The 24517-nt window shown below is 49.4% G+C and overlaps 2 protein-coding genes across 7 annotated transcripts in view; one reads left to right on the top strand and one right to left on the bottom strand.

Moving 5' to 3' along the window:
- Nucleotides 1-2894, bottom strand: part of RRBP1 (ribosome binding protein 1) — a 55787-nt gene extending 52893 nt beyond the window's left edge. For 2 of the 3 annotated variants that reach the window (XM_054022404.1, XM_054022406.1), the window contains exon 1: nt 2723-2894. The gene's annotated coding sequence lies outside the window, so the exon portion shown is untranslated. Of the gene's footprint in view, nt 1-2073; nt 2096-2722 lie in introns of those variants that run through there. The other variant, XM_054022405.1, reaches the window with a different exon arrangement.
- BANF2 (BANF family member 2) lies at nt 1345-24290 on the top strand. 4 transcript variants are annotated; one of them, XM_054022410.1, is made up of 3 exons: nt 1345-1709; nt 22177-22305; nt 24113-24290. In XM_054022410.1, exons 2-3 carry the CDS (start codon nt 22180-22182, stop codon nt 24257-24259), a joined length of 273 nt encoding a protein of 90 aa, XP_053878385.1. In that variant the 5' UTR covers nt 1345-1709; nt 22177-22179; the 3' UTR covers nt 24260-24290. The 4 variants fall into 4 exon arrangements, with proteins under 4 accessions (XP_053878385.1, XP_053878382.1, XP_053878384.1 ...); XM_054022407.1 differs by lacking the exon at nt 1345-1709 and adding an exon at nt 17564-17668; XM_054022409.1 differs by lacking the exon at nt 1345-1709 and adding an exon at nt 19428-19456.
- Nucleotides 24291-24517: the final 227 nt, after the last annotated feature.

Raw genomic sequence — 24517 nt, 5'->3', positions numbered from 1 at the left:
TCTCCCTTCTTAATGGCTAGGGCCTTCAAGCATTTGTAGCTTCAGGTGACTACAGAGTATTTCAAGTAAGAAGGTGTTATGAAAGATTTATGCTACCTTTGTGTCTCTTCTACCTGTCTTATTTATTTTGTTGTTCTGATGTGATCGGAGATCAGTTCTGGCCACTTTCTTCAAGAACAATGCCATACTCCAGAGGCAGTCCCATGAGAGCTACTTGGCACAAGACTATTATTCTGCTTCTACATTATGTGTACCCAACCCAAAGAGACCTCTCACTGCAAGCTCATGGGTACCTTCCTATACTCACTCTCTCAAGGCCATCATTAGAGCTTTGTTCCTTCCTGTAGATATCTGGTTCTTCTACACAACTCCAGATGCATTGGTTGCATATCATACCTAGCTTTTCTATTGCACTTTTCTCAAAGCACTTTACAAAGGAAGTCAGTATCAGTATCCCCATTTTACAGATGGGGAAACTAAGGCAGAAACGTGACACAGCTTGCCCAAGGTCACCCAGCAGGCCAGGAGTAGAGCAGGAACAGAACACAGATCTGAGTCTCAGTCCAGTGCTCTGTCCTCTAGGTCCCAATCATTCAACTGACAACATGCAGGCAAGCCTAACTGGTCATACAGTCAATTACAGAATCAGAGCCCTACTTGCTATTTCACTCTGTATAATTTCTCTGTTCTTACTGGTTTTCACATCTCTAGTACCCTCTCTGTGCTGTATTGCTATCATTTAATTCTGCACCAGTCAATGGCTCGTTTTATGGGTTAACACAGCTGAAAGCCTTTGTTCTCTTAAAAAAAAAATCCTGTCATGGTTGTGACCTCTTGTAACTGTATTTAATCAGATTACAGGATTTCACCAGATCAGCTCCTACTATGGTCAAAGGAATTTGTTTCAAATATTTGCAGCAGATGGGATTGTTAGAAGTTTGCCATGACTGTTTCAGTTGGGGAGAGAAAGTTAGCTCTGAGGACAAGCTATTCCAGAGACAGCCTCCCAGCTACCACAGCTCTGTGTCCAGGGGTAACTCCTTGTTGGGTAAGCCAGATAGGGTGACCAGAGAGCAAGTGTGAAAAATCGGGACAGAGGGTGGGGTAATAGGAGCCTATATAAGAAAAAGACCCAAAAATCAGGACTGTCTCTATAAAATCAGGACATCTGGTCACCCTAAGCCAGATAAAGAGAAAACGTTTACCCCTCCAGGATTTCATAAGACCAGCTACAACAGAAGCTACACAGAAGCACAATCCACATCTGTAGCTAACCCGTTTGTTAAGCAAATATTACCTTTACCCCTCCCTCCGTTAAGCTTCTGGCGGAGGGAAATGCAGACGTTCCTCAGTTTCCCCGAAGGGAACACTTCGGTCTTTATTTGGTGCAGCCTTGTGCTTGCACCAAGGAAGAGCAGCGGCCAGAGCTCGGCCACTAATCCATCCGGAAACCGGCAGCAGCCAGTGGCCCACGAGCGATCGTGGAAGGGGTTACCAGCGGCTGCAGGCGAGGGACACGCGGGGGCGGCGATCGGGGACTCCCCGAGCACTTTCAGGGAGCGGGCCGAGCTCATGGCTAGCCGCCCCCGCCCCGCTTCGCAAGCGCTGAAGCGAAGGGACTGGGGACGTGGGCTCTGAACAGCAGAGGAGGAAACAAGCACTGGCGATGGAGCGGGCTCCGTCCGCTGTGCCCTGGGTCCGGGGCAGTGGTAAGCGCCCCTCCTCCCCGATTGAACACGTCGTCACTCCGCACCGCCTCTGGCACAGCGCGGTCCCATTCATCCGGAAGGGACACCCCCCCCCCAGCGAGCTCGCTGCAAACCGATCCGCTTATGAAAGCGGAGTGAGCGGCGGCTCGGCAGATAGGGCACGGATCGCCCCGGGGAGGGGACGGGAGGCGAAAACTCCGCCTTAAATTGTTCTGCAAACTCCCCCGCCACGTTTTAATCCCCTTCTCCCCCTGCAGCCTGCCCCCCGGCGCCCCAGGCCAGGGAGAGGCGTACACACGGAGTTGGGGCACGAAGCCGCAGTTCGTGACGTCCCTGCAAAGCCTGAAGCCGCCCCAGTGCCCACCTTTCTAGCCCCCTCCTCCAAAAGGATCGCAGTCCAGGAGCCGCCTCACAGCGGATCTCACGCCAAACCGGTCCCTGGCTCCACGCAATTATCCAGCCCTGGCTTAAGGCTTCCAGGAGGCATTTAAATCCCCTGGAGACTTCCAGTCAAGCAACGTCAGCTGTGTGCGCTCCTGCCATGTAACCCTTTCCTGCTCCAGCTGTGAACGTGGCCGGAGCCACACAACTTCACCCGGCGCTTCCCAGGGGAAACGGAGCACTCGCTACCGGGGGGAGAGGGATGCTGCTGGGTAGGCGCGTAGTGTGAGCCGGGGAGGGGTCCCCCCATTAGATCTAGGATTTCCAAGAGGTATCGCTGCCCTCTGCGCCACCACACACACGCCCCACCAGTTTTGATTCTGTCCCACTTCGCTGTAGCCGCCGCTGTGGGGTGTCCCGGCCCGGCGTTCTTTGGAACGCTGACGAGGAACTCTTTGGAACGCTGGGGGACCCCATGGAACGCTGACCCGGGTTCCATGGAACGCGGAGCGCCCCCGAGTTCGGAAGGCTGGCGCTGGCAGGCTGAGATCCCGGGCTCAGTCTCCCTGCGACCGGCCTCGCTGCAAGCAGCGGTGAAGGGGAGGATGGCTTTGGGGGTTCGAGTTTCCTACCTGACTTGGAGCCTCAGACTTCGCTGTCTCGCCCCGGTGCAACGAGACGCCCCCTTCCAAGCTCTGCAGCTGCCAATGCAACGCCCAGGCTGGAGGAGACAGCGCCTCTGGCTAGGTGATGCGCCCTGCTGCCCTCGCCCCGTCCGATGCCCAAAGCCCCCCAACACCCCTCCGCCGCCTCTGTGGAGTCGTGGCACTTTTTCCTCTACGCTGGCACGGAGCCTTTCCCAAAGCTTCCCTCCACCCCGCCCCCGCCCTCAGCATGGACCTGCTGCGGTTGGTGCCAGCCCCGCCAGTCAAGCCTGCGGCGGCCCAGTGAGAGAGAAGACAGCTGGAGGGAGGGCTCCAGGACTCTTGCGAGTGGATGAGCAGGGAGACCAATGGGGCAGCTGGAGGCGAGTGGAATTATGGGAGTTGTAGTTTGCCAGCTGCAGGCTTTGACCTGGAGAATAGCACCAAGGAAGGGCATTCCCTGTTACACCTACTAGTTACACACGATTTACTAGGGCATCCTGGAGTCTCCTCTGCTCTGCACCCGGCCTCTTCTCTGTCAACTGTGCGGGTGGCAGGAGTGAAAATAATTAAATAAAAGATTGTCAGCACTTGGGGGCAGGGATTGTCTCTCATTATGCAATTGTACAGCACCTGACACAATGGGGCCTCGATCCTGGCTGGAGTGCCCTAGGCACTACAAATATTATCTGGTTATGGCTGATGACTGCAAAATCAGTTACTTGTTAGGGCACCTAAGGGCTTTTTGTACTGGGGTTGTTAAGTGCTATTCCACTCGAAAGAAATGAAATGAGTATATAATTCATAATCTGGAGTGATTACAGGATTCAGCCATCCTAACTCAGGCAAAACTCTCCTTAACTTCAAAGTGAGGGGAGGGGGCTATTACCTAAGGCCTTGTTCCTGCAAATATTTAAATACGTGATTTTCTTTACTTGTACAAATAATCCCATTGACATAAATGGACCTAATCCTGAGTTAAATTAATAATCTCTAGCTCTTATATACTATATTTCATCAGTAAATATCAAAGTGCTTTACAAAGAAGGTCGGTATCATTAATGACATTTTACAGAGGAGGAAACTGAGGCACAGTGGGACCGTGACTTGCCCAGAGCTGGGAATAGAAACCAGGTTTCCTTAGTCCTAGTCTATTGCTCTGTCCAGTAGACCATGCTGTGTCCAAGTGCTTAAGAAAGATAGGCATGTGCTTAAATGATGGCAGAACTGGGATCTTAGAAAGGACTGAAGGTTTGGGATCACAGGCATTACTTTGTGGCATGTTCAATTTGGTCAAATACTGGAACATTATTTGATAAGCGCCTTTAGGTCCTGTTTGGGGATCACTTTTGTACGAGGCACGGTGCACACATTATCATAAAAAGATAGGCCTTGCCTCTAAGTGTTTACAGTCTTGTATATACCAAGAGAGCAGGTGGATAAAACAAACAAAAGGAGGGAGAGCAAGGTAAATAGTGAAACATTCCTGATTAGTTTAATAAGTAGACTTGTCAGACCTGCCCACAAGTTATATCTATTCACAAGGAGATTGCTTCACGTAGGATCAATTTTAAGGGCTTTCTGGTTAGCCCCAGCTGATCTGAAAGATCAGGCCCTGGTGTCCCAAGTCGGTCACCCAAAATTATTGGACACTTTAAAATTTGGCCTTGGCCTTTCTGCTTTAATTTCCCTTTCTGTAAAAATGGGGATACACTTCCCAACCCCCCAACTCGCCCCTTCCCAGGAGTTGTCACAATTAATTAATGTTTGCAAAATACTGTGTAAGTGTTAAAATTCCCCCATAGCCCTCCAGCTGTTGTGATTTCGAATACAGTGAGACCTTCCACTACTAACCCTGTAAAGCCCTTGACTCTGCATAAGCTTTGAGATCGGGGCGCATGGGCCTGATTTAGCAAGGCACTTGAGCACTTGTGTATCTTTAAGCACATAAGTTTTTCTACAGAAGCCAATGGGACTCCTCACGTGTTTAAAGTTAGGCATATGCTTAAGAACCTTGCTGAATCAGGGCCAAAGGGAGGGAGATGCCTACATACCTTTTGAGGCTCTGCGCCTAAGTACCAACCATCACGCTAGTGGCTTGTGCGGACAGCTGTCCCTAACACAACTTTTGGAAATGTAGGCAGCTGTGCAAGAACACCAGCACACATGTAGTGCTGCCTCATAGAGCAGGAACCTGGTGGTGACATTCAGACCTCTGGCTATCCCATCCCCTTCTTATCTAAAATGAGCCGGTTAACTGTCCTATAGAATAACCTCGCTGGCCCTCCACGGTGTCTTCAGCTCAGTCCTGTGTGATCACTTTCTGGGAGTGGGAGGGTGAAAATTTCTTTGGCAGGCACCACCTAAAACTCTAAGGCTGGTGTAGGATTTTTGTGTGTGTGCTTCAATGAGACACATAAAAGTCATTCGTTATTTTTCAAAATCTTCCCCATTCGAGTTACCGTCGCAACTTTAGAGCTTGTTTGGAAGGGGATCTTTCAAGGCTTAAATTACTGCCTGCACAAAAAGGTCTGGAAGCCTAATTCTAACTAAGAAATAAAAGACCCTAAGTCATTATTTAATATATATAGCATTCTCAGTGCTGGTGAAACGCTGCAGACCTGCTCCTTGTCACATTCCCTGGGAAGAAAGACTCCTTTATTGGACTTAATTTCAAGTGGGATATGGTGAGAGATAGTACAGCATTAGCCTTAGAATTAGGGCCAGGGGCTGATTTAACACAATGGATAAATCTAGCTTCAACACTATGCAATCCAAATTGTGAGGGTTTCTATGGTGCATCCAGGAGGCTGGATGTATTTATTTTTCATATACATCGTCTCTAATTAGTATAATCCTATAAACTGGGAGTGGGCGGGAAATGGTTTTGCTGTCCCAGGAGAATTCTGAGATTTTGAAAAAATTTCCCATCATACAACAGGACGAAAAGTTGAAATCTCAAAATGTTCACAAAGGCGACAAACCAAACCAAATTTCAGTTCCGGTCTTGTGACGTGTTTGGTTTTGATCATTTTGAAACCTTTCAATACAAATCTGACCCTTTTTTACTTTCTTTTCTTTTTTAAACCAATTTCTTGGTATAAATTCAGTGCACATTCTAAACAAAAAGTTGTTTTGAACCAAAACCCCCGTCACTTTTCATTTTGACAATGTCAAAGGAGGACATCTTGGCAATTTGGAAACTTTTTTCCAACATTTTTTGAGTCAGGAAAGGTGTGGAAACGGGCTCTTTGCTGCGAACAGTTTCAGTTTTGATGAATCAGCTTTTTTCAGGGGAAAAAATGTTTTGTTAAAAAATTCCCCACCAGCTCTTCTATAAGACTAGACAGTCCTCTGCCGGGGGGAGGGAAGGTGTGAGGGTGCGGGGGACTACGAATAGACAGGAAACTCAGCGAGTTTCCACTGCATGAATCCATCAGATGGTGGGAGTTTCCCCTTCCTCTCTCCCACCATAGGGCTGAGCCCTCTCGGATACCCTGGGATCTGCATGTATCACAAGAGCTCCTTGGAGTCCAACACCCTTTATTCAGAGCCAGGGAAGTCCACACGGCTCAGGGGGACAGTGTGTATGGTAATACTGACCAAAGCAGCATTATCTGATTTAGGGATTCTTCATGTCCTGATGCCATGGAAAGTGGCTGCTGGTTGTCCTGCCCCATCCCTCATGCACACGCACGTGTACATCTCAGTTCCTCTAGAGCAGTGTTTCTCAACGACCGGTGCAGGGACTGGCGCCGGTCGTGGAGATCTCACTGACACAGTTTGGGAAGGCAGCAAGCTGGTCCCTGATATCACAAAGCTTGAGAGGCTCCACAGACACGCTGCTGTTGGCTGAGGTGAAGACGGGTAATGCCCAAAAGCCAGAATTCCCCACGTGTCGCACCCCACCAGCAGATCCCCGATATCTGGGTCCCTTCCTCGGATGGAAGCAGAGTGGACTCTCTGGCCCATAAGCTTTAATATCTAGGAGGAGCGAAATGTCAGCCTGAGTAAGGGTCCATGGACGTCAATGGGACGATGTCCATCCATTGATTTCGGTGGGTGTTTAATCAGGAGTGTCGAAGACTGCTTACATCCCCAATGGGGCCTAGTGGCAAAGCCAGGGTGGGGAGGAGCTGGCTAGCAGTGGCACTGATTATCATCCTAGGGCCAAAGGCTCTGTACAACAGGAGAACTGTGCCGGACAAATAACAGGTTCCCTGCCCTAGCGGACTGGCATTTTAAGAGCACGGGTACAAAACAAGCCGAGCAGTACAGTGCAGTAATGGAAGGGCATGGGGTTACTGTAGCTGGATCGCATCACTGCCCCGGCAGCCTGTTCACACTGCGGGCAGAGACAGGGGAAGCAGAGACGCCAAGTGGAAAAACTGAATTTGCCGAAGGTTTTGAATCCCCAGCCTGGCACGGGAGATTGCTCTTCTCCTGCAGCTCTCCAGCCCCGCTCTCCCTCTGCTCTCCAGCGGACATGCTCTGCTGGACACAAAACCTCCTGCAGTGTGAGAGAGCTCCTGGTCTCAACTCCGCACTGCTCTTCCGCTCCCTGAGGGACAGCAGGTGCTGCCCACAGCTGTGCTGCATATGTGGCTTGCACCCCGCCGTGCACATCCGGAAAGTTAGCGCCCCTCCTGCAACAGCTGTGTGGATGCAGTGGGATACCTCAGGAAATTCCTTTGCAACAGCCATTCTCCAGTTTGGCCAGGCTGTGTGGAGCACGGCATAAAAGGCCCCACTTCCTTTCCTACCCACCATTCACGGTGCCAATGGCTTTGTGGCCCACTGGTGGTCTATGGGCTTATCTAGGAAGCACTGCCATTGTTTGATTCCCAGCAGCACACTGTGTTTTTCATTATTTGACTGAAAGCGATGTAAATGAACCATGCTCAAAGCAGAAGGCAAAGCATCTACTAGATGAAATTGGCAGACGGAGGTAGGCGCTCCCCTAAACAATTCTGGTAATGCGATTGACTTGGCGTGGAGCGTGCCCTGGGCTGCACTGGAAGGCTAGAAAAGGCATTTTCCCCATAAGGGAACAATCCCATGCAGTGCCCAAAAGGAACATTAGGCTAGGGGACCCAGCTCACATGCTGGTTTGTGGGCTGACGCCCTGAGGGGTCCTTCATGACATTCAGTCTCCCAGCGCTTCAGTGTGGGACAACAAATGATGGTGAGCCCCGAAATGATTGTTTTCACCATTGTACCCTCCTTTGCCCCCGCAATGTTCCCCACTTTCCCACTCCCTGCCCCTCCCCCCCAGTAGCCCATGTCCTCCGTTACCCTTTCTCCTTCCATTGTCTGCTAATCTTCTCTCAGGCTACATCTACCCTCGAGCTGGAGCTCCAGTAGACATGTGCACGCTAGCTGGGCTCACGCTAGCTGCTCTAAATAGCAGCATACGCCGTGGCATTGGCAGCAGGATGGGTTAGTCACCCTGAGCACAATCGCAGCCTGGACCCTAGACACTAACTCAGCAGCTACCCTTCTGCCACTCACACCTCAGGGCTCCACTGCTACATTTTAGTTCAGTAACTCAATGCGAGTTAGCATGCATACATCCGCCCAGGCTGCAATTCACCCCTCCAGCACCAGGAGAGATGTACTCTTCAGTGTTTCTGGTGGGAGGGCATTTCTAGCTACACGTGGCCAGAATTTGATTGATTCATTTCTTTTATCATTTTGATGGATAATATCAATGTTTATTTTTAAGCTTCCCTCCCTCCCCCCGTTTTTATCAATTTACATTTTCACAATTGCGCAAACTTATGCTGGGTTAGACGATGGGGTGGGGGGGAAGGGGCTCTAGGGCAATAATTATTTAACGACAGTAGACGCTGGGATTCCAAAAGTTAAAGCTTTATAACCGTTCAAACACAGATGATTATTCTGGCATGTGACGTTGACAAAGTAAATATCCTTAAATCAAATTCCAATACGTTCGCAAGCAACAGTTTTCTTACTTTTACCTGTCCATACATTTTGATTATTATAGAGGGAAATATTGTTTCATTGGTTTATGTGTCTACGGTGAAATTGACATCCATCAACATTTACCGATAAAAATCTAATCTTTCCAAGTCTATTTATATCCCTTCCAAAACGTCCTTATTTTTTCCCTATTTCCTGTGATAACTCTGGATATTCCTGTTACCCATGTCCTATCCCTTTCTGAATCCTGCTAAACTCTTGGACTCCATGATATCTTGGGGCAATGAGTTCCACAGACTAATTGTGCATTGTATGAAAAGCATTGCCTTTGATCAGTTTCAAATTTGCATTATTTCCATTTCTTCAAGTGTCCTTTTTCTCTTGCGTTTTGTCCTGTTAAATAGTTTACTAGACTTTTTTATTTAGATGTTTCCAACTGCTGTACAGTTTTTCTGGTTGAAATCGCACCTTGCAACTAGGCTGCAGATTTGAAAGGGTCCAACTCTTCTCCTTTCCCTTCCTCCCCCTGCCTTTTCATGAGAAATTCACTCCTGATCTCATCCCAGACCTAAACCACTTTTTCTCTTCTGGTCCCGAGTAGATGCTGTCAATCACATCGTATTCTGATGCGGTTTTTATATGTAGACAACTAGAAAGTGGGATGAGACCATCAACACTATTTCAGTTCTGGCCAGAAGTAATTGTTTGAACTGGTGCAAAGCTGCAGCAATTGGCCATGAAAAGTGAGTCTCATGTCACCATACACTTTTAAATAATACCTCCAACTTGGCATGTGCAGTTCAAATTCTCTGCGTTGGTGCTGGTGATAGTCAGAAACAACTAGGGTCACTCTTATGGTTTTTACATTTCACAGACAGTCCTCAGCAGGGTCATAGCCCTGTTATTTACAATTACTGCATGTACTGATAAGCCTTTGTGCAAATATATACCACTTATGAGTACCAATTAAATGTGCGATTGACGATACCTGTGGTAACTACATAGATCATTCCTATAAGGACCACACACCCATTCGGACTATTTATATGCTAGAAGCACCTAGAGTGCTCATCCAAGATCAGAACCCCTCCAAACACAGAGGAAGAGAGCCCCTACCCCAGAGAACTCCCCATCTAAAGAGATGAAGCAAACGAACGGGGAGAGGGAAGCGGCTGGCCCAGTATCACACCCCAGGTCAGTGGTAGAGCTGGGGATAGAACCTCCGTCCGTCTCCTGATTCTCAGGCTACGTCTTCACTAGAAACACTGCAGCTGCTCACGGGAGGCGGGGAGTTAATCCACCTCCAGGAGAGGCAGCTCTAGGGCAATGGGAGAATTCTCCACTGGGGGTTGGGTCGGTTTAACTACATCGCTCGGGGGTGGATTTTTCACCCCCCTGAGCGACGTAGCTGGGTCGGCTTAACTGTCTTGCATAGACCTGGCATGAATCAGATGCCCTCCGAGGTCCTGCCTTCCAAAGACATGGTGCCATCACAAAGTCAGCATCTCCTGCCAGCCCAGCTCCATTCACGGACGGGCATGATTCCCTGAAGCAACGGCAGATTGCAAGACGACCAAAGTGATGAGGAGCACCCAAAGGTGCTGCCAAAGTGAGAGGAGCACCCAAATATCTGAGCGTCGTCAGGAGCACTGGCCGCAGACCGTCAAGCCAGTGTGATTCTTCTCTGCTTTTCTCTAGGTCACCTCTTAAGGGACTACAAGTCCGTCCCTGCTACCCCTAAGTCTTTTCCCATACTGGGGTAGCCCCTAACCTTTGCCCCAGGAGCGGATTCCAGTCTAGCACTGCTGAGGGTCACATTACCCCTCATCACTCGTTCCACATGTGATGTTAATGACGCCCCCTCCCTTCGTAATCCTTTCTCTCGGACTCTACCCCTGTGTTCAAAGCCAGTAATGTGCAGTGAGCCCGTTGCAGAAGGGAGTTTGTAAGCATGGCACCCAGCTGGAGAGGTCTGGGAATATCTTCCCTTGAGAAACACCCTCCCTCTGGTGCCTCCCAATTGGCAAAGAACATTGTCCCTTCAGAAGCAGAGTTATCAGCGAGGGATAAAGCCACCACTAGTGAGGCTGATTTCAAGGTGTGGGGGCCAGAAGGGGTATGTTTGGGGTGAAAGTATCTAGGATTTCACTGCTCTACTTCCTACTAAAAACATTTGTACAAATGTGATTTGCTGGGCTGAGTCCCGAGCCCCACGCCAGCCCCTTTGCGCTGCCGCAAAAGGCAGTGGAAGGCAGGCAGATCCAGCCAGCTGGGATTCCCTTGGTGCGTGGCAGCAGTCCTGGCATAGCCGGCTCCTGTGCCACCCCGACTGCAGGACAGGAACAACTAGCAACTACTGAGTTAGGGCCTGATCCAAAGCCCACTGAAGCCAGTAAGTGACTCCAATAGGCATTCATAGATTCACAGATTCCAAGGCCAGAAGGCCAGAGAACTGCGTTACTAGAACAGATCATGTAGAAGAACATCCAATCTTGATTTTAAAATGATCAGTGATGGAGAATCCACCACGACCCTTGGTAAATTGTTCCAATGGTTAATTACCCTATTAAACCTTTGTGTGTTATTTCCAGTCTGAATTTGTCTAGCTTCAGCTTCCAGCCATTGGATCGTGTTAGATCTTTCGCTGCTAGACTGAAGAGCCCATTATCAAATATCTGTTCCCCATGTAGATACTTACAGGCTGTGATCAAGTCACCCCTGAACCTTCTCTTGGTTAAGCTAGATTGAGCTCCTGGGTCTATCCCTATACGGCAGGTTTTCTAATCCTTTAATCATTCCATGGCTCTTCTCTGAACCCTCTCCAATTTATCAACACCCTTCTTGAACTGTGGGCGCCAGAACTGGACACAATACTCCAGCAGCGGTAGCACCAGGGCATTGGATCAAGTACTTAGAGAGTGACGGGATTGAAAAACTGCACTTCTGACTAAATGTTCGGTTAAACCTTCAGGCAGGAACCAGACTGGTCTAAGGACCGTGACATACATCTCCAATCAATGCTGTCGCATCTTACTAGTGTAAGGTCAGAGACAGAACTGTTAGCGTACAGTCTCGTAACTGGATTCGCTCCCGAGGGCATTTACTGTCTGAGATCAAAGAGAGGAAAAGCAATTTTGATAACAGAAGGAAGAAGAGGAAAATAGGTAGTTGAAGGCTACATCCATAAATGTCCTATTGCTATCATTTGTTTTACAGGAGCAATGAGAGGTGCAGTAGGTGCTGTTCGGACACAGCGTGAGAGACTGTCCCTGTCCCAGTGAGATTAAAATTCAATATTTTCGTGGAATCAACATCAAGATGGCAGGGAAGCGCGTGGGGAAGCAAAATAATTTTAAAATGTTGTTGAATTTTTGGGGCTAAATCCTCAGTTGATGTAAATCCTCAGTGGACTTACGCTGATTTACACCCACTGAGGATCTGGCCAGACGTCTTTCCGCTGGTGCACAGAAAACAAGCCCTGCTATTGAAGAGGGGCTGTCAAAGGTCAATGGGTCTCGTTGATCGCCTGGTACATCTCGCCACGGCGGAGATGAGAATGAGTGACTGTTTTGCGCTAACAGATGTGATGAAAGAAGTGAAAAAAATATGCTAATCAAGAGCACTTTCTGCTTATTATGGTAATGCTACTTCTGCATGGCATCCCAAAATAGTCGCTCTATTCTCAGCGCCTGCGAGAGACTCCGGGGCTTTCACGTTTTTCCTGGATACTCAGCCAGGCGTGGTGCCAGGGTCTTATAGGACTGGGGTGCTCTCCCCTCCTTCCTCCCCCCCCTCCCGCCACTCCCCACCAACACACAAAAAGGGCACTGGTCTAAACAAACTGATTAAATGAATCAACTAAAAGGCACTCCAAGTGCATCATGTGAACAGGCTGTAATCATAAAGAAAGAAGGTGGAGAGAAAGGCAGGTCTTACGTTTAGCCCATTGGATTGGAATGAAAGTGGGCTGGATTCAATTTCTGCTTCTTAAAATTCCTGTGTGATCTTGGGCAAGTCACTTAACCTGCGTGTCCCTCACTTCCCGCCCTGTGAGGCGGGCATGGTACTTCGGGTCAGACTGTAAGCTCTTGGGAGTATGGGCTGCCTCTTATTTTGTACGGTGTCTAGTACCCCTAGGGGCTACGATAATGCAAATATTAATAAAACTCATCACAACACACATCCAGTACAGTGTCAAGTGATTTAGCTGCATGTCTCCCATTAATGTTAGTGGATTGCAAATAGTTAAATCCTTCTGCCCTGAATATTCCCCCAGTTTTGCAAAGTAATAATAATGGGTGAATTTATTAGAGTTGCCACCTTTCTAATTGCTGGTGACTGAACCCACAAGGCCCCACCCCCAGCCCCGCCTCTTCCTCCAAGCCCCCCCCCACTCCGCCTCTTCCCCCGCTTTGCCTCTTCCCTTGGGGCCCCACCCCCTTCTCTGTCTCTTCTCCCAAGCCCCGCCCCCTTCACCATCTCTTCCCCCAGATCAAAAAAAACTGGACATCAGGACTTGTCAAATGGTACCCAGACATACAAGCTGAAACCCAGACTGTCCAGGTGAAAACTGGACGGGTGGCAACCCTAGAATTTACCTAGTGCCCTTCAGCTACAGAAATTGCTGTACAAATTGATTTCCAAACCGTGGGTCACATTCTAAGCCCAACTGCACCTGTGCAGCCCATTGATAGCACAGATGTAAGGGGATCTCTATGCATAAGCATCTCTTCACTCAACACTGCAAAGCAACCTCCCCTTAAGTACCAAGCAGCAACACCGTATGACTGTGCACAGTAGAAAGTAAAGAATACCTTGGTCAGCTGGCCCCAGAGGAGGCGCTGTACCTAGGTAGCGTATACTCCCCTAGCATTCTGCCAGGACACCTCCTGATTTTGCATAACAAAAATGCCCCGGGGATCTGTATTAGCAAGAAGTTGTCAAGGCCTCTGATTTACAACTCATCTATAAAACACCACTCACAGCATGGCAGGGCTGGAGTTCTCCACTGAACCACCCCTCAATCCGCTTCTTGCAGTGGCTCGGGCAGAAGGTTTCCCATTGTCACATGGCTTTTGATCTGTGGCAGGCCGGAGATAGTCCATACCCCAGTTCCAGTACAGAAAGCTCCCACAGTGGGATTGTTTTTACATTGTTACATTTAACATTTCCCTGGTTTTGTCTAGCCCAAGGGTCTCAAACACGCGGCCCGCAGGCCGCATTCGGCCCGTGGGGTTGTTTTCTGCGGCCCGCGAGCTCCTCGCGCCCCCCCCCCCCAACGGCTCCATCCCAACGCGCACCGGGGGAAGGGCAGGTTCCCTGCCTGCCCTGCCCCCTGCCGCTCCGGGAAGCAGCCGGAACGTGGGGAAGGGGGGGCACAGAGCTCTGTGTGTTGCTCTTGCTTCAGGCAGCGCCCCCAGCAGCTCCCATTGGCCGCAGTTCCCCGTTCCCGGCCAATGGGAGTTGCTGGGGGCGGTGCCTGAAGCAACAGCAACACACACACCCCTGTGCCCCTCCTCCCCCAGGTTCCGGCCACTTCCCGGAACGGTGCGGGGACAGGCAGGCAGGTGGCCTGTCCTGCCCCCAGTGCGTGTCAGGCCGGAGCCCGCCCCCCACACCTCTCCTGCAGCCCAACCCCCTGCTGTACCCCACACCTCTCCTACACCCCACACCCCAACTCCCTGCCCTGAGCCCCACACCCCTCCTGCTCTCCCTGGGGGCAGGAAGGGAGCAGAGTTGGGGTGGGGATTTCAGGGAAGGGGTTGGAATGGGGGCAGGGCCTCATGGAAGGGGTGGAGTGGGAGCGGGGCCAAGGGTGGCGGGGGGAGGTGTCAGTAATGCGGCCCTCGGCCAATGTACTAGTCCTCATGTGGCCCTCGTGGTCATTTGAGTTTGAGACCCCTGGTCTAGCCCCATATTGCTTCTTATCTCCGTTTCCTTTCTTCTTCAGGGTCTTTATCTCCTGGGGTATTCTGGGAAATCACATCCTAAGCCTCTGGCTGCCCCTGTCAATTACATTTCCCTGCTCTCAGAGCACAGCACTCTTGCTTGATTGTGCTAATTGTCTTTGGCACATTAGTTCCTATTAGCTTGCACGTTATTTGTCTAGAAGCCAGACTCTCAATGATCTGCCCTGAATCTCTGCTGCCACTGATTGATTGCAACAGCCACAGAACTGTTGCAATCAGGGCTGTTCCAAAGCTGGCCTCATGGAGACCTGGCAAGTCCTCAGCTGGGGTAAATCAGGGTAGCGCCGGTGGAGCATCAAGGGACTAGCTGATTTATACCAGCGGGGAGGATCAGGCCCATTGCCTTGAGGACACTGCAGAGAAAGCTGCATCTTGTGGAAGACTCCCACCACTGGATGCTGTCCCTTTAAGAAATGCCTTTACTGGAGGGTCACAAGGTGAGATTGATTTTCTCCCTTTGTGGTTCACAACTAGTTCATCCCACATAACATCCTCTCAACCTCAGGAATTCCCAGGTTTAATTTAATGCCCATGCCCCTGGCCACAAGTTTAACTGAGCCCACCTGCTAGGCCTGCAGGAACCTTTCCCCTGCTCTCTTGGCACTTGTGACCTATACATCCCATCAGCCACCCCAGGATGGTAACTTGTATGAACTGAATTTTCATTTGATTTTTTACTTTCTTTATTGGTTTGGACAAATACATCCTACCAAGTGTTTCTCGTCACTCTCTGTTATCAGACTAGTCACCCATAACAGTGATAACATTTTCCCAACAGTGGGCAGTCCCAGAAAACATTGATTGGTGCCAGAAGGAAATACTTTTTCACACGATGCACAACATTGCCACAAGATATCATTGAAACCAAGAGCATAGTAGGGGACAGAAAAGGAATTGGAGAGACAGTGTTGACTAGTGGATAGAGCACTGGACTGAGACTCAGAAGAGCTGGGTTCTGTTTCCAGCTCTAACATTGGCCTTCTAGGTGACCTTAGGCAAGTCACATCCCCTCCCCATGCCTCAGTTTCCCCATCTGTAAAATAGTGAGAATGTTACTGACCTCTTTCATGAAACACTTTGAGATCTGTGGATGAAAAGCACTTGATAAGCTATATTAATTATTATTATTATTTGATTACAAAGAATATCTAGGGTTATAATAATACATAACCAAAAAAACTCAAGAGTTTTGGAAGGACTATAAACCCACATGCTTCAGGGCTTAAATCAACCTCTAACTAATGGAAGTCAGGAGGAAACTTTCTTTGGGGGCAGATTATCCCATTACTATTTCCTGCAGGATTTCTTGTACCTTCCTTGAAGCAATTTGTAGTAGATGGCCCCCTGGTCTGATACTGTGAGGCAGTTATTAATGATTATTATTACTGTTATTCATTTGTATTGTGGTAGCACCTGGGAGCCCCAGTCATGAACCAAGACCCCATTGTGCTGTGCAAACACAGAACAAAAAGATGGTCCCTATCCCAAGCAGCTTAAGTAGAAAACCTTTTGAGGGTGTAGGGAAAGGGGGAAGATTCTCTTTATATGGCTCTATTTCTCCAGTGACACTCATGTTAACTACCCCCAGAGTTAGATTTAACTGGGACAAGCTGGACCAGGGCACGCACTACAAACTTTGGTGCTCCAAGCTAGAGAGGTGGAGGGGGTATCTGTGCCTCACCAGCCTTCCGGCTGATGGGGTAAACTGATGGTGAGCTCACTCCCTCTCTGGTCCAGCCAGAGGAGGAAATCCGATCAATTGTGAATCTGTGCTGGCTCCAAGGAGTCAGGCCAGATCCTCCCATCAAAACCAAGGTGCCTATATCCCTGTGAGGATCTGGGCCTGAGGGGCCCACGCTGTTTAAGGCTGGCTCTGCTGCCAACCTGCAATGTTTGTTCCTGTCCTCTTGTAGCCAAGAAAGCAATGTCGAGTGAAGAGAATTCAGCGCTGGGCCTGTGAAAACAGACCTAGCCGACCGGAGAACGGCCCTGATCTGTGAAGTCATGCAGCGCCGAAGCTTAATCAAACGAGGAGAGCGAAAGGGAAGTGTATTGGAAATATTTCTCCGTGGTAAAAGCGGTGCTGAAAGTTCACAGCCAGACCCCTGAAAGAGTGGGCACATGTACCAACCCTGGTACGTAACCAAGTAACTGTTTGATGCCATGTCGCAGCGACCCGGTGACAGCTGCCCAAGGTGATGGCACGAAGGGAAGGTTTGCTGCATCTGAGGGTGAAATGAAAGGAGTCAGAGCTGGGCGCACATTGTTAATTAGGAAATGTGAAGGGTAGAAATAAACCTTCTTGCAGGGATGTCAGATCCAATCATTAGAACCAGTGCACCTGAGCCGGCGGCATCAGACGGTGCGTGAGAAGGCAATGAAAGGTTAGGGCCCATTAGTGCAAGCAGATCCCTGCACCTGTGTGGACCCTGGGGCCTATGCACTGGATCATGGCAGGATCGTGGCCAGCAATCCTGCTATGCCTCCATCAGTGGTGGCTCTGCCCACAGGGCTCCAGGGACACTGACCCGCTGAGCCCAGCTTTCTTTCCATCTCAGTCCTATGGGCCGTTTGTAGTGGTCCTTTGAACAGACAAGCGGATCCATCTTGCAGATGAAGGATCCATACAGGATGCGGCTGCAACTCCCACTGCTGCCCCCAACTGTCTGATACTGCGGCAGGGGGGAAGGGTGGCTACGCTCCCTGGAATGCTGCACTACATGGGGGGACTTCTGGAGTCCCCTTAATTAATGAGCAAGCGAGCAGCTAAAAGTTCACCCTATAACTTTGATCCAGATGTAATTCAGGAAGACACACCAGGGAATGAACTCCCCCCCCTCGCCCCTGACATACACCAGAGATTATTCCATCAGCATAGCATAGTCATCAACCACACAATTCCACCTCTATGCTCAAAGCGGCCCCTGTTGACTGATCAACATCTGCATTGGAGGCGGCTGTTACTTTGTGTTTCCAACCAAGCCACCCAGCTGGGGAGGGAAGGAAGAAGGAATAGAATCAGGTGAGTAAATAAATAAAGCTTTGTACAATGATGAGGTTAAAACAGGATAAGTTATTTTATAGCCTCAAGTCTCTGGCTGCTAGCTAGGGAGGCTTTGGCAAGCCCTGTTGCTTAGTGCTGGTGCATTTCCAGATCTCTCCACTTGATTTATTAGTTTACTTAAAATCATGCACGTCTCAGTGAGGTACTTTTAGGCCTGCGCTTGCAATGAGCAAGGCTCCATGGGGATGCAGGGTTTTTGCTCAAATAGATTTCGTTGTGGGATAAGGGCCACGCCCGCCAGGCCCACCCCACATTAGTCACACCCAAAGCAGCATTCCCCTCCAATTTAGCCGCTCGGCATTTCTTTTCTAACATTGGAGCATGTCTTACAAGCCTTGTGTTTTGCTATGGGAAAAATCTCTAGGGGCATTCATGGAATAAAGGTTTTAGAGTGTGACCTGTTTGGGGCATGGGATCTTTCGGTGGGATTGTATAGCACTGACCATGATTTGGCTGCTATAGAAATGCACAAATAAAATACATAATCATTAATCAGAGGGGTAGCCGTGTTAGTCTGAATCTGTAAAAAGCAACAGAGGGTCCTGTGGCACCTTTGAGACTAACAGAAGTACTGGGAGCATAAGCTTTCGTGGGTAAGAACCTCACTTCTTCAGATGCAAGTAATGGAAATCTCCAGAGGCAGGTATATATCAGTGTGGAGATAACGAGGTTAGTTCAATCAGGGAGGGTGAGGTGCTCTGCTAGCAGTTGAGGTGTGAACACCAAGGGAGGAGAAACTGTTTCTGTAGTTGGATAGCCATTCACAGTCTTTGTTTAATCCTGATCTGATGGTGTCAAATTTGCAAATGAACTGGAGCTCAGCAGTTTCTCTTTGGAGTCTGGTCCTGAAGTTTTTTTGCTGTAAGATGGCAACCTTTACATCTGCTATTGTGTGGCCAGGGAGGTTGAAGTGTTCTCCTACAGGTTTTTGTAGATTGCCATTCCTGATATCTGACTTGTGTCCATTTATCCTCTTGCGTAGTGACTATCCAGTTTATAATATGCCAGCAATGCGTAGTGATAAATGGACACAAGTCAGATATCAGGAATGGCAATCTACAAAAACCTGTAGGAGAACACTTCAACCTCCCTGGCCACACAATAGCAGATGTAAAGGTTGCCATCTTACAGCAAAAAAACTTCAGGACCAGACTCCAAAGAGAAACTGCTGAGCTCCAGTTCATTTGCAAATTTGACACCATCAGATCAGGATTAAACAAAGACTGTGAATGGCTATCCAACTACAGAAACAGTTTCTCCTCCCTTGGTGTTCACACCTCAACTGCTAGCAGAGCACCTCACCCTCCCTGATTGAACTAACCTCGTTATCTCCACACTGATATATACCTGCCTCTGGAGATTTCCATTACTTGCATCTGAAGAAGTGAGGTTCTTACCCACGAAAGCTTATGCTCCCAGTACTTCTGTTAGTCTCAAAGGTGCCACAGGATCCTCTGTTGCTATAATCATTAATAAAACTTAGCAGAAATTTTAATACAAGCAACTCTTGTAGGATTTGAAGGCTCTATTTTAGTCAGAGAAAGACAGATACGTTACCTAGGAGGCTATATAATGCTATAGGCACAATGCACAAGGAGTTGAGAGGTATAGCCTAGTGCACTTCCCTAGTTTGTCCCTTTTGAGCTCCTGTAGCCAGCCACCTCCCCTGCCCCTTATAAAAGCAGGAGCCTTGGCTTTTTGCTATTTCCTTGCTTGCTGGCTGTTCCTTCTGCTCTCTGGCTCCTGGTGTGTTTTGCAAGTGGTTTGTGCTTTTTGGTTTAAGAAGTGAGTGGTTTATAAGGGCAGTGGAAACTTCTACCGGTTGCAGTTATGTGTGGCATAGGGTGTTGTGATGGTAGATTAGGAGTGGTATCAGATAACTGGCTCCTTGTGTCTACTCATGCTGGTGGGTGGTGCACCTATCCAGGGTTTTTAGGACTATTGGTTTAATTATAACCTTGAATGTCTATGTGGCTCCCATCTTTAGAAACTGCACCATGTCTGTTGTGCTGAAACTGTGCCAGGCAACAATCATAGGGCAGATCATGTCCTCCTATGGCACAATCTGGAGCGAAAACCCTGCGAATTCTCCCTTGTAAATCTTCCTCTGACTCTGTGTCTGGAGGGGGCTGCCTTGCTCAGTGTGGAACCAACCGTGGTCTGGAGAGGTCTCTACTCCCCCAACTCCCTGCCAGTGTGACTGTAGCATAGACATGAAGACAGACCCCTCCAGGCAGTGGGGAAAGGGTTTCAGTGAGTAGAGGGCTAATACAGCTGGGGCCTCCTCCGTTGTCTTTGCAGCAGATTTCCTGCTGAGGGCTGTGAACAGATCATGCCTGGGTCCCTTCCCACACAGGCTGTCTTAGATGGAAGGAGATGCCACCTCCATACTATCATCACCCCCTGTCCACAAGTCCCTCCAGATCCTCTCCACCCCATGCCTGGGACAGTCCAACACCCTTCTCTTTGCCTTCCCGCGAGTACCCGCCACTCCACACGAGTCCTTGAGCTTCCACCTCCCGGCACTGAAATCAAGAAGGTGGCGGAGAAGCCCAAGGGTAGGGTGCTCGTCTGAGAAAAGGAGACATGGCAACCTTCTTTCTCCCTTATTCCCCACCCCTCGCTGCCACATGCCCCATCAATCCTATGGCAGGTGGTGTTTGGGCCTGGCCTTGCATGTGAGGTCAATGGGAGTGACTACGTGCAGGAGCGAGCCCTTGCCTCTGCAGAGCTCAAGCTCCCACTGCTCGGAAGAGAGGGTGGCGTGGCACTGGGAGCAGAGCACTCTGAGCACTGATTGTTGAGAGGTTGCCAGTTAAGCACCTCAATCAGCCCTTCCTGCAGTTGCTGAGCCTAGCTGGAAACGTGCCTGAGCTTCTGAAGCGCTGAGCCCCCACTGCCGGCGATGCTCAGGGATTCTGCAAGTCAGGCCCTGATGCACGAATGAATAGGGGGAGATGGGCTAAAACCCTCTACTTGTTACTTGAAAATATCCCCTGTGTGTGGGTAGGGCCGTGGTATAACCTGCATTCGCTGTATTGATGGGTTTGATTTCTATTGCACTGCACTGTCCAATATTTATAACTGCAGGAGTGTTCCTAGCCGCCGAGCGCTTGCCCTGGGGCCCGCAGCCACTTTTCCTGCCCAACGCCCACCGGCTGCGATCAGGACTCTCTCAATGGAGAAACTGCAGGCAGCTAAAACCCAGGCCGAGCAACGGGCCTCTTCCCGGGGCAGGGGGCAGTGATGTCATAGGGACAGGGGTTCCAGAAGCCTGTGGCAGTTGAGGTCCGCCAGGGCGTCTCCAGCCCAGGCCATGGTGGGGAGGGAGGTGTAGTCACAAACCTGAAGTTTGGGCCTGGGAAGCACCCACTGCTGCCGCTTCTCCATCAAGGCCTCTAAAGCCCAAGGTCTGTGAGACGGTAGAGAAGTGGCCCCAGCCTATTTGGCTTGTTTTCGCCGCCGTCCCCTTTCTGCAGATGGCGTCTCCATCAGACCAGCTGGGCAGGCGAAGGGACTGACAAGCAGGGACGCTGGTGCTACGCTGGAATTGGCAGCAGGAACGAGCTAACCAGCTGAGCCATGGGTTCTGTCCTGTGGTGCAGGATGGGCCAGGACTCTGCTACTCTTCTCTGTGGGGTCACGCAGCTTGTTAGACGCTGAGCTCGCCTGCACACGGGGGAACTCAGTACCCGCTTTATCAGCAGCGCTGCAGCTCCGCTGATGCTACCGGCCTCTGAGCAGCTTGTCACGACTGGGCGGTATAAATGCATAAGCCCCGTCTACGCTGTGGGTGGCAACAATGCAACTGCAGCGTGGCTGGAAAACGTGCGCTGGTTTTCCCAGTGTAGACAGAAGCAAAAAGTCTCAAAAGTGGCCCCTGACTTTGGATGCCTTGATGCTCAGGTGTCAGCCTGATTTTTCAGAAGTGCCGCTGAGCCGGAAGAAGCAGCAAATACGTTATTACAAGTTAGATATCAAGTTAGGGGTAAACTAGAGTCTTTTTGTTTTTTTAAATGGGATAGAAAATGAAGTTTATACAGGACAAAAATTGCTCAGTCAACAGGGAGCAAGGGCCTTATCTGGGAGCTGTTTGAGGCATTCCTTGTGCACTGCTGCTGCCAAAATGCAGGGTGCTAAAGGACCCAAATGAGGGACACGCCAACTATTCATGCAGGAACCTTGAAACAATGCACCTTTAGTATCCAACTCTCTAACCTCAGGTTCATGGTTATTTACTTCTGGCGTTAATAAGCTTCAACCATCAAAGCAGGGAGGTAGGGGAAGTCGGATTTGTATGGAACGTGGATAACTACTTTGGGATTAAAACAAGGGAGGGATGCTTAGGGGAACGCTTGTGCTGTGGGAGTGTTGGTCTTCCTGGATGACTCTGATAGGTGTGATATCAGCATTGGCCTTTGATTATTCTTTGCCTCCTTCCCACCCTCCCGCTGCTGCTGTTGCAGATCATGGCGACCAGAACCCAGAAGTTCAAAGCGTTTGTGTCTGAGCCGATGGGCGATAAGGACGTTACAGCAGTGGATGGCATTAATGACGAGCTTGGACTAAAATTAGCTGCAAAGGGTTTTGACAAGGTAACCATCTTTTCCTCCCACTCCTTCCCAACCTCTGTTCTATTTATGGAGTGGGTACTGTGAAAGGACTTGATTTTAAGAAGACTGTTCTTGTGATTTTGCTCGTGACAGTTTCTCCTGCTATTATGGTCTTCAAGGCACTTCATTACCATCACTTGATCTAAACTCTGGAAGGTAGTTATGCTGAATTATTCAAAGAAGCAAGACTGAATGTTATTCAGAGGGGCAAGCTCAAATCTCTTCAATCTTAAACTGAATGCATCGTGACAGTTCTTTACAGTCCAACCGGAAATATTCAAACCATGCCTTTGATTTTTTTTTTTTTTTTTTTAAAACCCATTTTTTTTCCCTGTTGCAGAATTTGTTTGTAAGAAAGTCACAAGGACTTCCCATGGGAGGGTGGGAGTACGGCATTAAAAATATATATGTCAGGCATTCGTTATGGTAAGTCTAGCAGCAGCTAAGCTAAAGAAAGTTGCGCTATTAAGTTTCTAGTGCTGGCTTGGGAAATTCCGTCACTGGAGAAACCGATGCCTCTGCTTTCTTCCTACCTTCCTTGAATGCTGGTTAGCCATCTCCCCCATAGGGAAATTTTTTTTTCCCACTTCTAGGCCAGTTAACCTTTTGTGCGTGTCGGTTGAAAGGAAGTGAATAGAAGGGGTGTGGGAAGATCTCTGGGTAGATTTCAAGAAGAGCAAACCCTGCTCCACCTGTCTGTGTTGGGGATCAGTTTTGTGTAGCTACTGGATCCGGTCTGCACCCGTAGCATTGCTACGAAGTCAAGTAGTTAGGGCAGAACAGCCCGCTATGGTCACTGCGTGCGAGGCCTTCTCTCCTCCTAGGACACGTGCATCACCTTGGTTACCATGGGATGCTTGGGAAGCAAGTCAGACAGCAACAGATATATGATGTCACCTTATTTGGTTAAACTGAAGTAACCAGGTGACTGCAGGGTTTGAGTTGTGCTGCTGATCGGGTAATGGGCACCTCCTACTGCTTGGTCCATTTTCTGCTGGAGTACTAATGGGCCAACTGCAGAATCCGTGAGCTAACTCCTTTAGCAGACCGTGACTGTCAAGGCAGGTCAATGTTTAGGCCCAACAACCCTGAGCCTGTCCTTGTCTTTTACAATAGCTAACATTTCAGGTTGCAATCAAAATGGGTCAGAGTGGATTGAAGCGGGGACCAGTTCCTGGCGGATTCACCCCCGGCACAAAAGTTAGGACAGACCCTGTTCCAGTGGTTATGGGGTGGAGTTAACCTTAGGCTGACCAGATAGCAAGTGTGAGAAATCAGGACAGGGGGTGGGGGATAAAAGGAACCTATATAAGAAAAAGCCCCAAATATCAGGACTGTCCCTATAAAATCGGGACATCTGGTCATCCTAGTTAACCTGCAACAGCCTCGCATCATGAAAACAGCCCCTTTCGAGGGAGCCGGTCAGACAGGGCCCAAGGCTGCACTACACACGCTAGTAGCGCTGATACTACCCCGGAGCAAGGAAATGAAAGACCGGCTCCTAGCATCATTAAAAGAGGAGCCTGTCACCCACTTGTCAGAGCAAACCTGGCCTCCCTCTCGTTCTGGAGAGCTGAGCACCAGGCTAAAAATGGGCAAAGTGCCTTATCCTGGTAGAGCGCCGCTAATGAAGTAACCACAGGAAGAGAAGCAGTTACTTGTCTGGCAAAGCTTAGACTATAAAGGGGCCCAGAGTTTCAAATTAAGCAGCTCCTCCAGGGTATGGAGTCAAATGGGTGGGCGGGGGAAACTCGTTAGCAGTGCTAACTCGTTCTGTTCCTCCCCCTAGGCATACATCCTTCTGGGCCAATTCCTCCTGTTAAAAAAGGACCATGCGGTTTTCCAAAGGTGGCTGAAAGGGGCGTATGGAGCCAGTCCGAGCCAGGCTCAGCGGTGCGCCTCCTGTCTAACGGACTGGTGCTACGCTTTCCTCTAGGGAGCTCAGCCCTCCTCGCATGTTCTGTGGCCTGCAATAAAGTCTCTCCTGCCTTGAACTGTCCAGCCTCAATGTCTTCTTCGTAGATGAACAGAGTCTCTATTGCCTCCAATACAAACTGTTGTATGTTCTTGTGTGGGGTGATTAAGTGGGCCAAATTCTGTCCTTCGTTATTCCTGTCCTACCCTACTAGAGTCACTGAGAGTCCGGCCCAACAACCCCCTGCCCACAGGGAAACCTGGAACTTCTCACTCTTAG

The sequence above is a fragment of the Malaclemys terrapin genome, chromosome 3, assembly GCF_027887155.1.
Source record: "Malaclemys terrapin pileata isolate rMalTer1 chromosome 3, rMalTer1.hap1, whole genome shotgun sequence".
Classification (NCBI taxonomy): Eukaryota; Metazoa; Chordata; order Testudines; family Emydidae; genus Malaclemys; species Malaclemys terrapin.
This window is presented reverse-complemented; position numbering and strand designations above follow the sequence as displayed.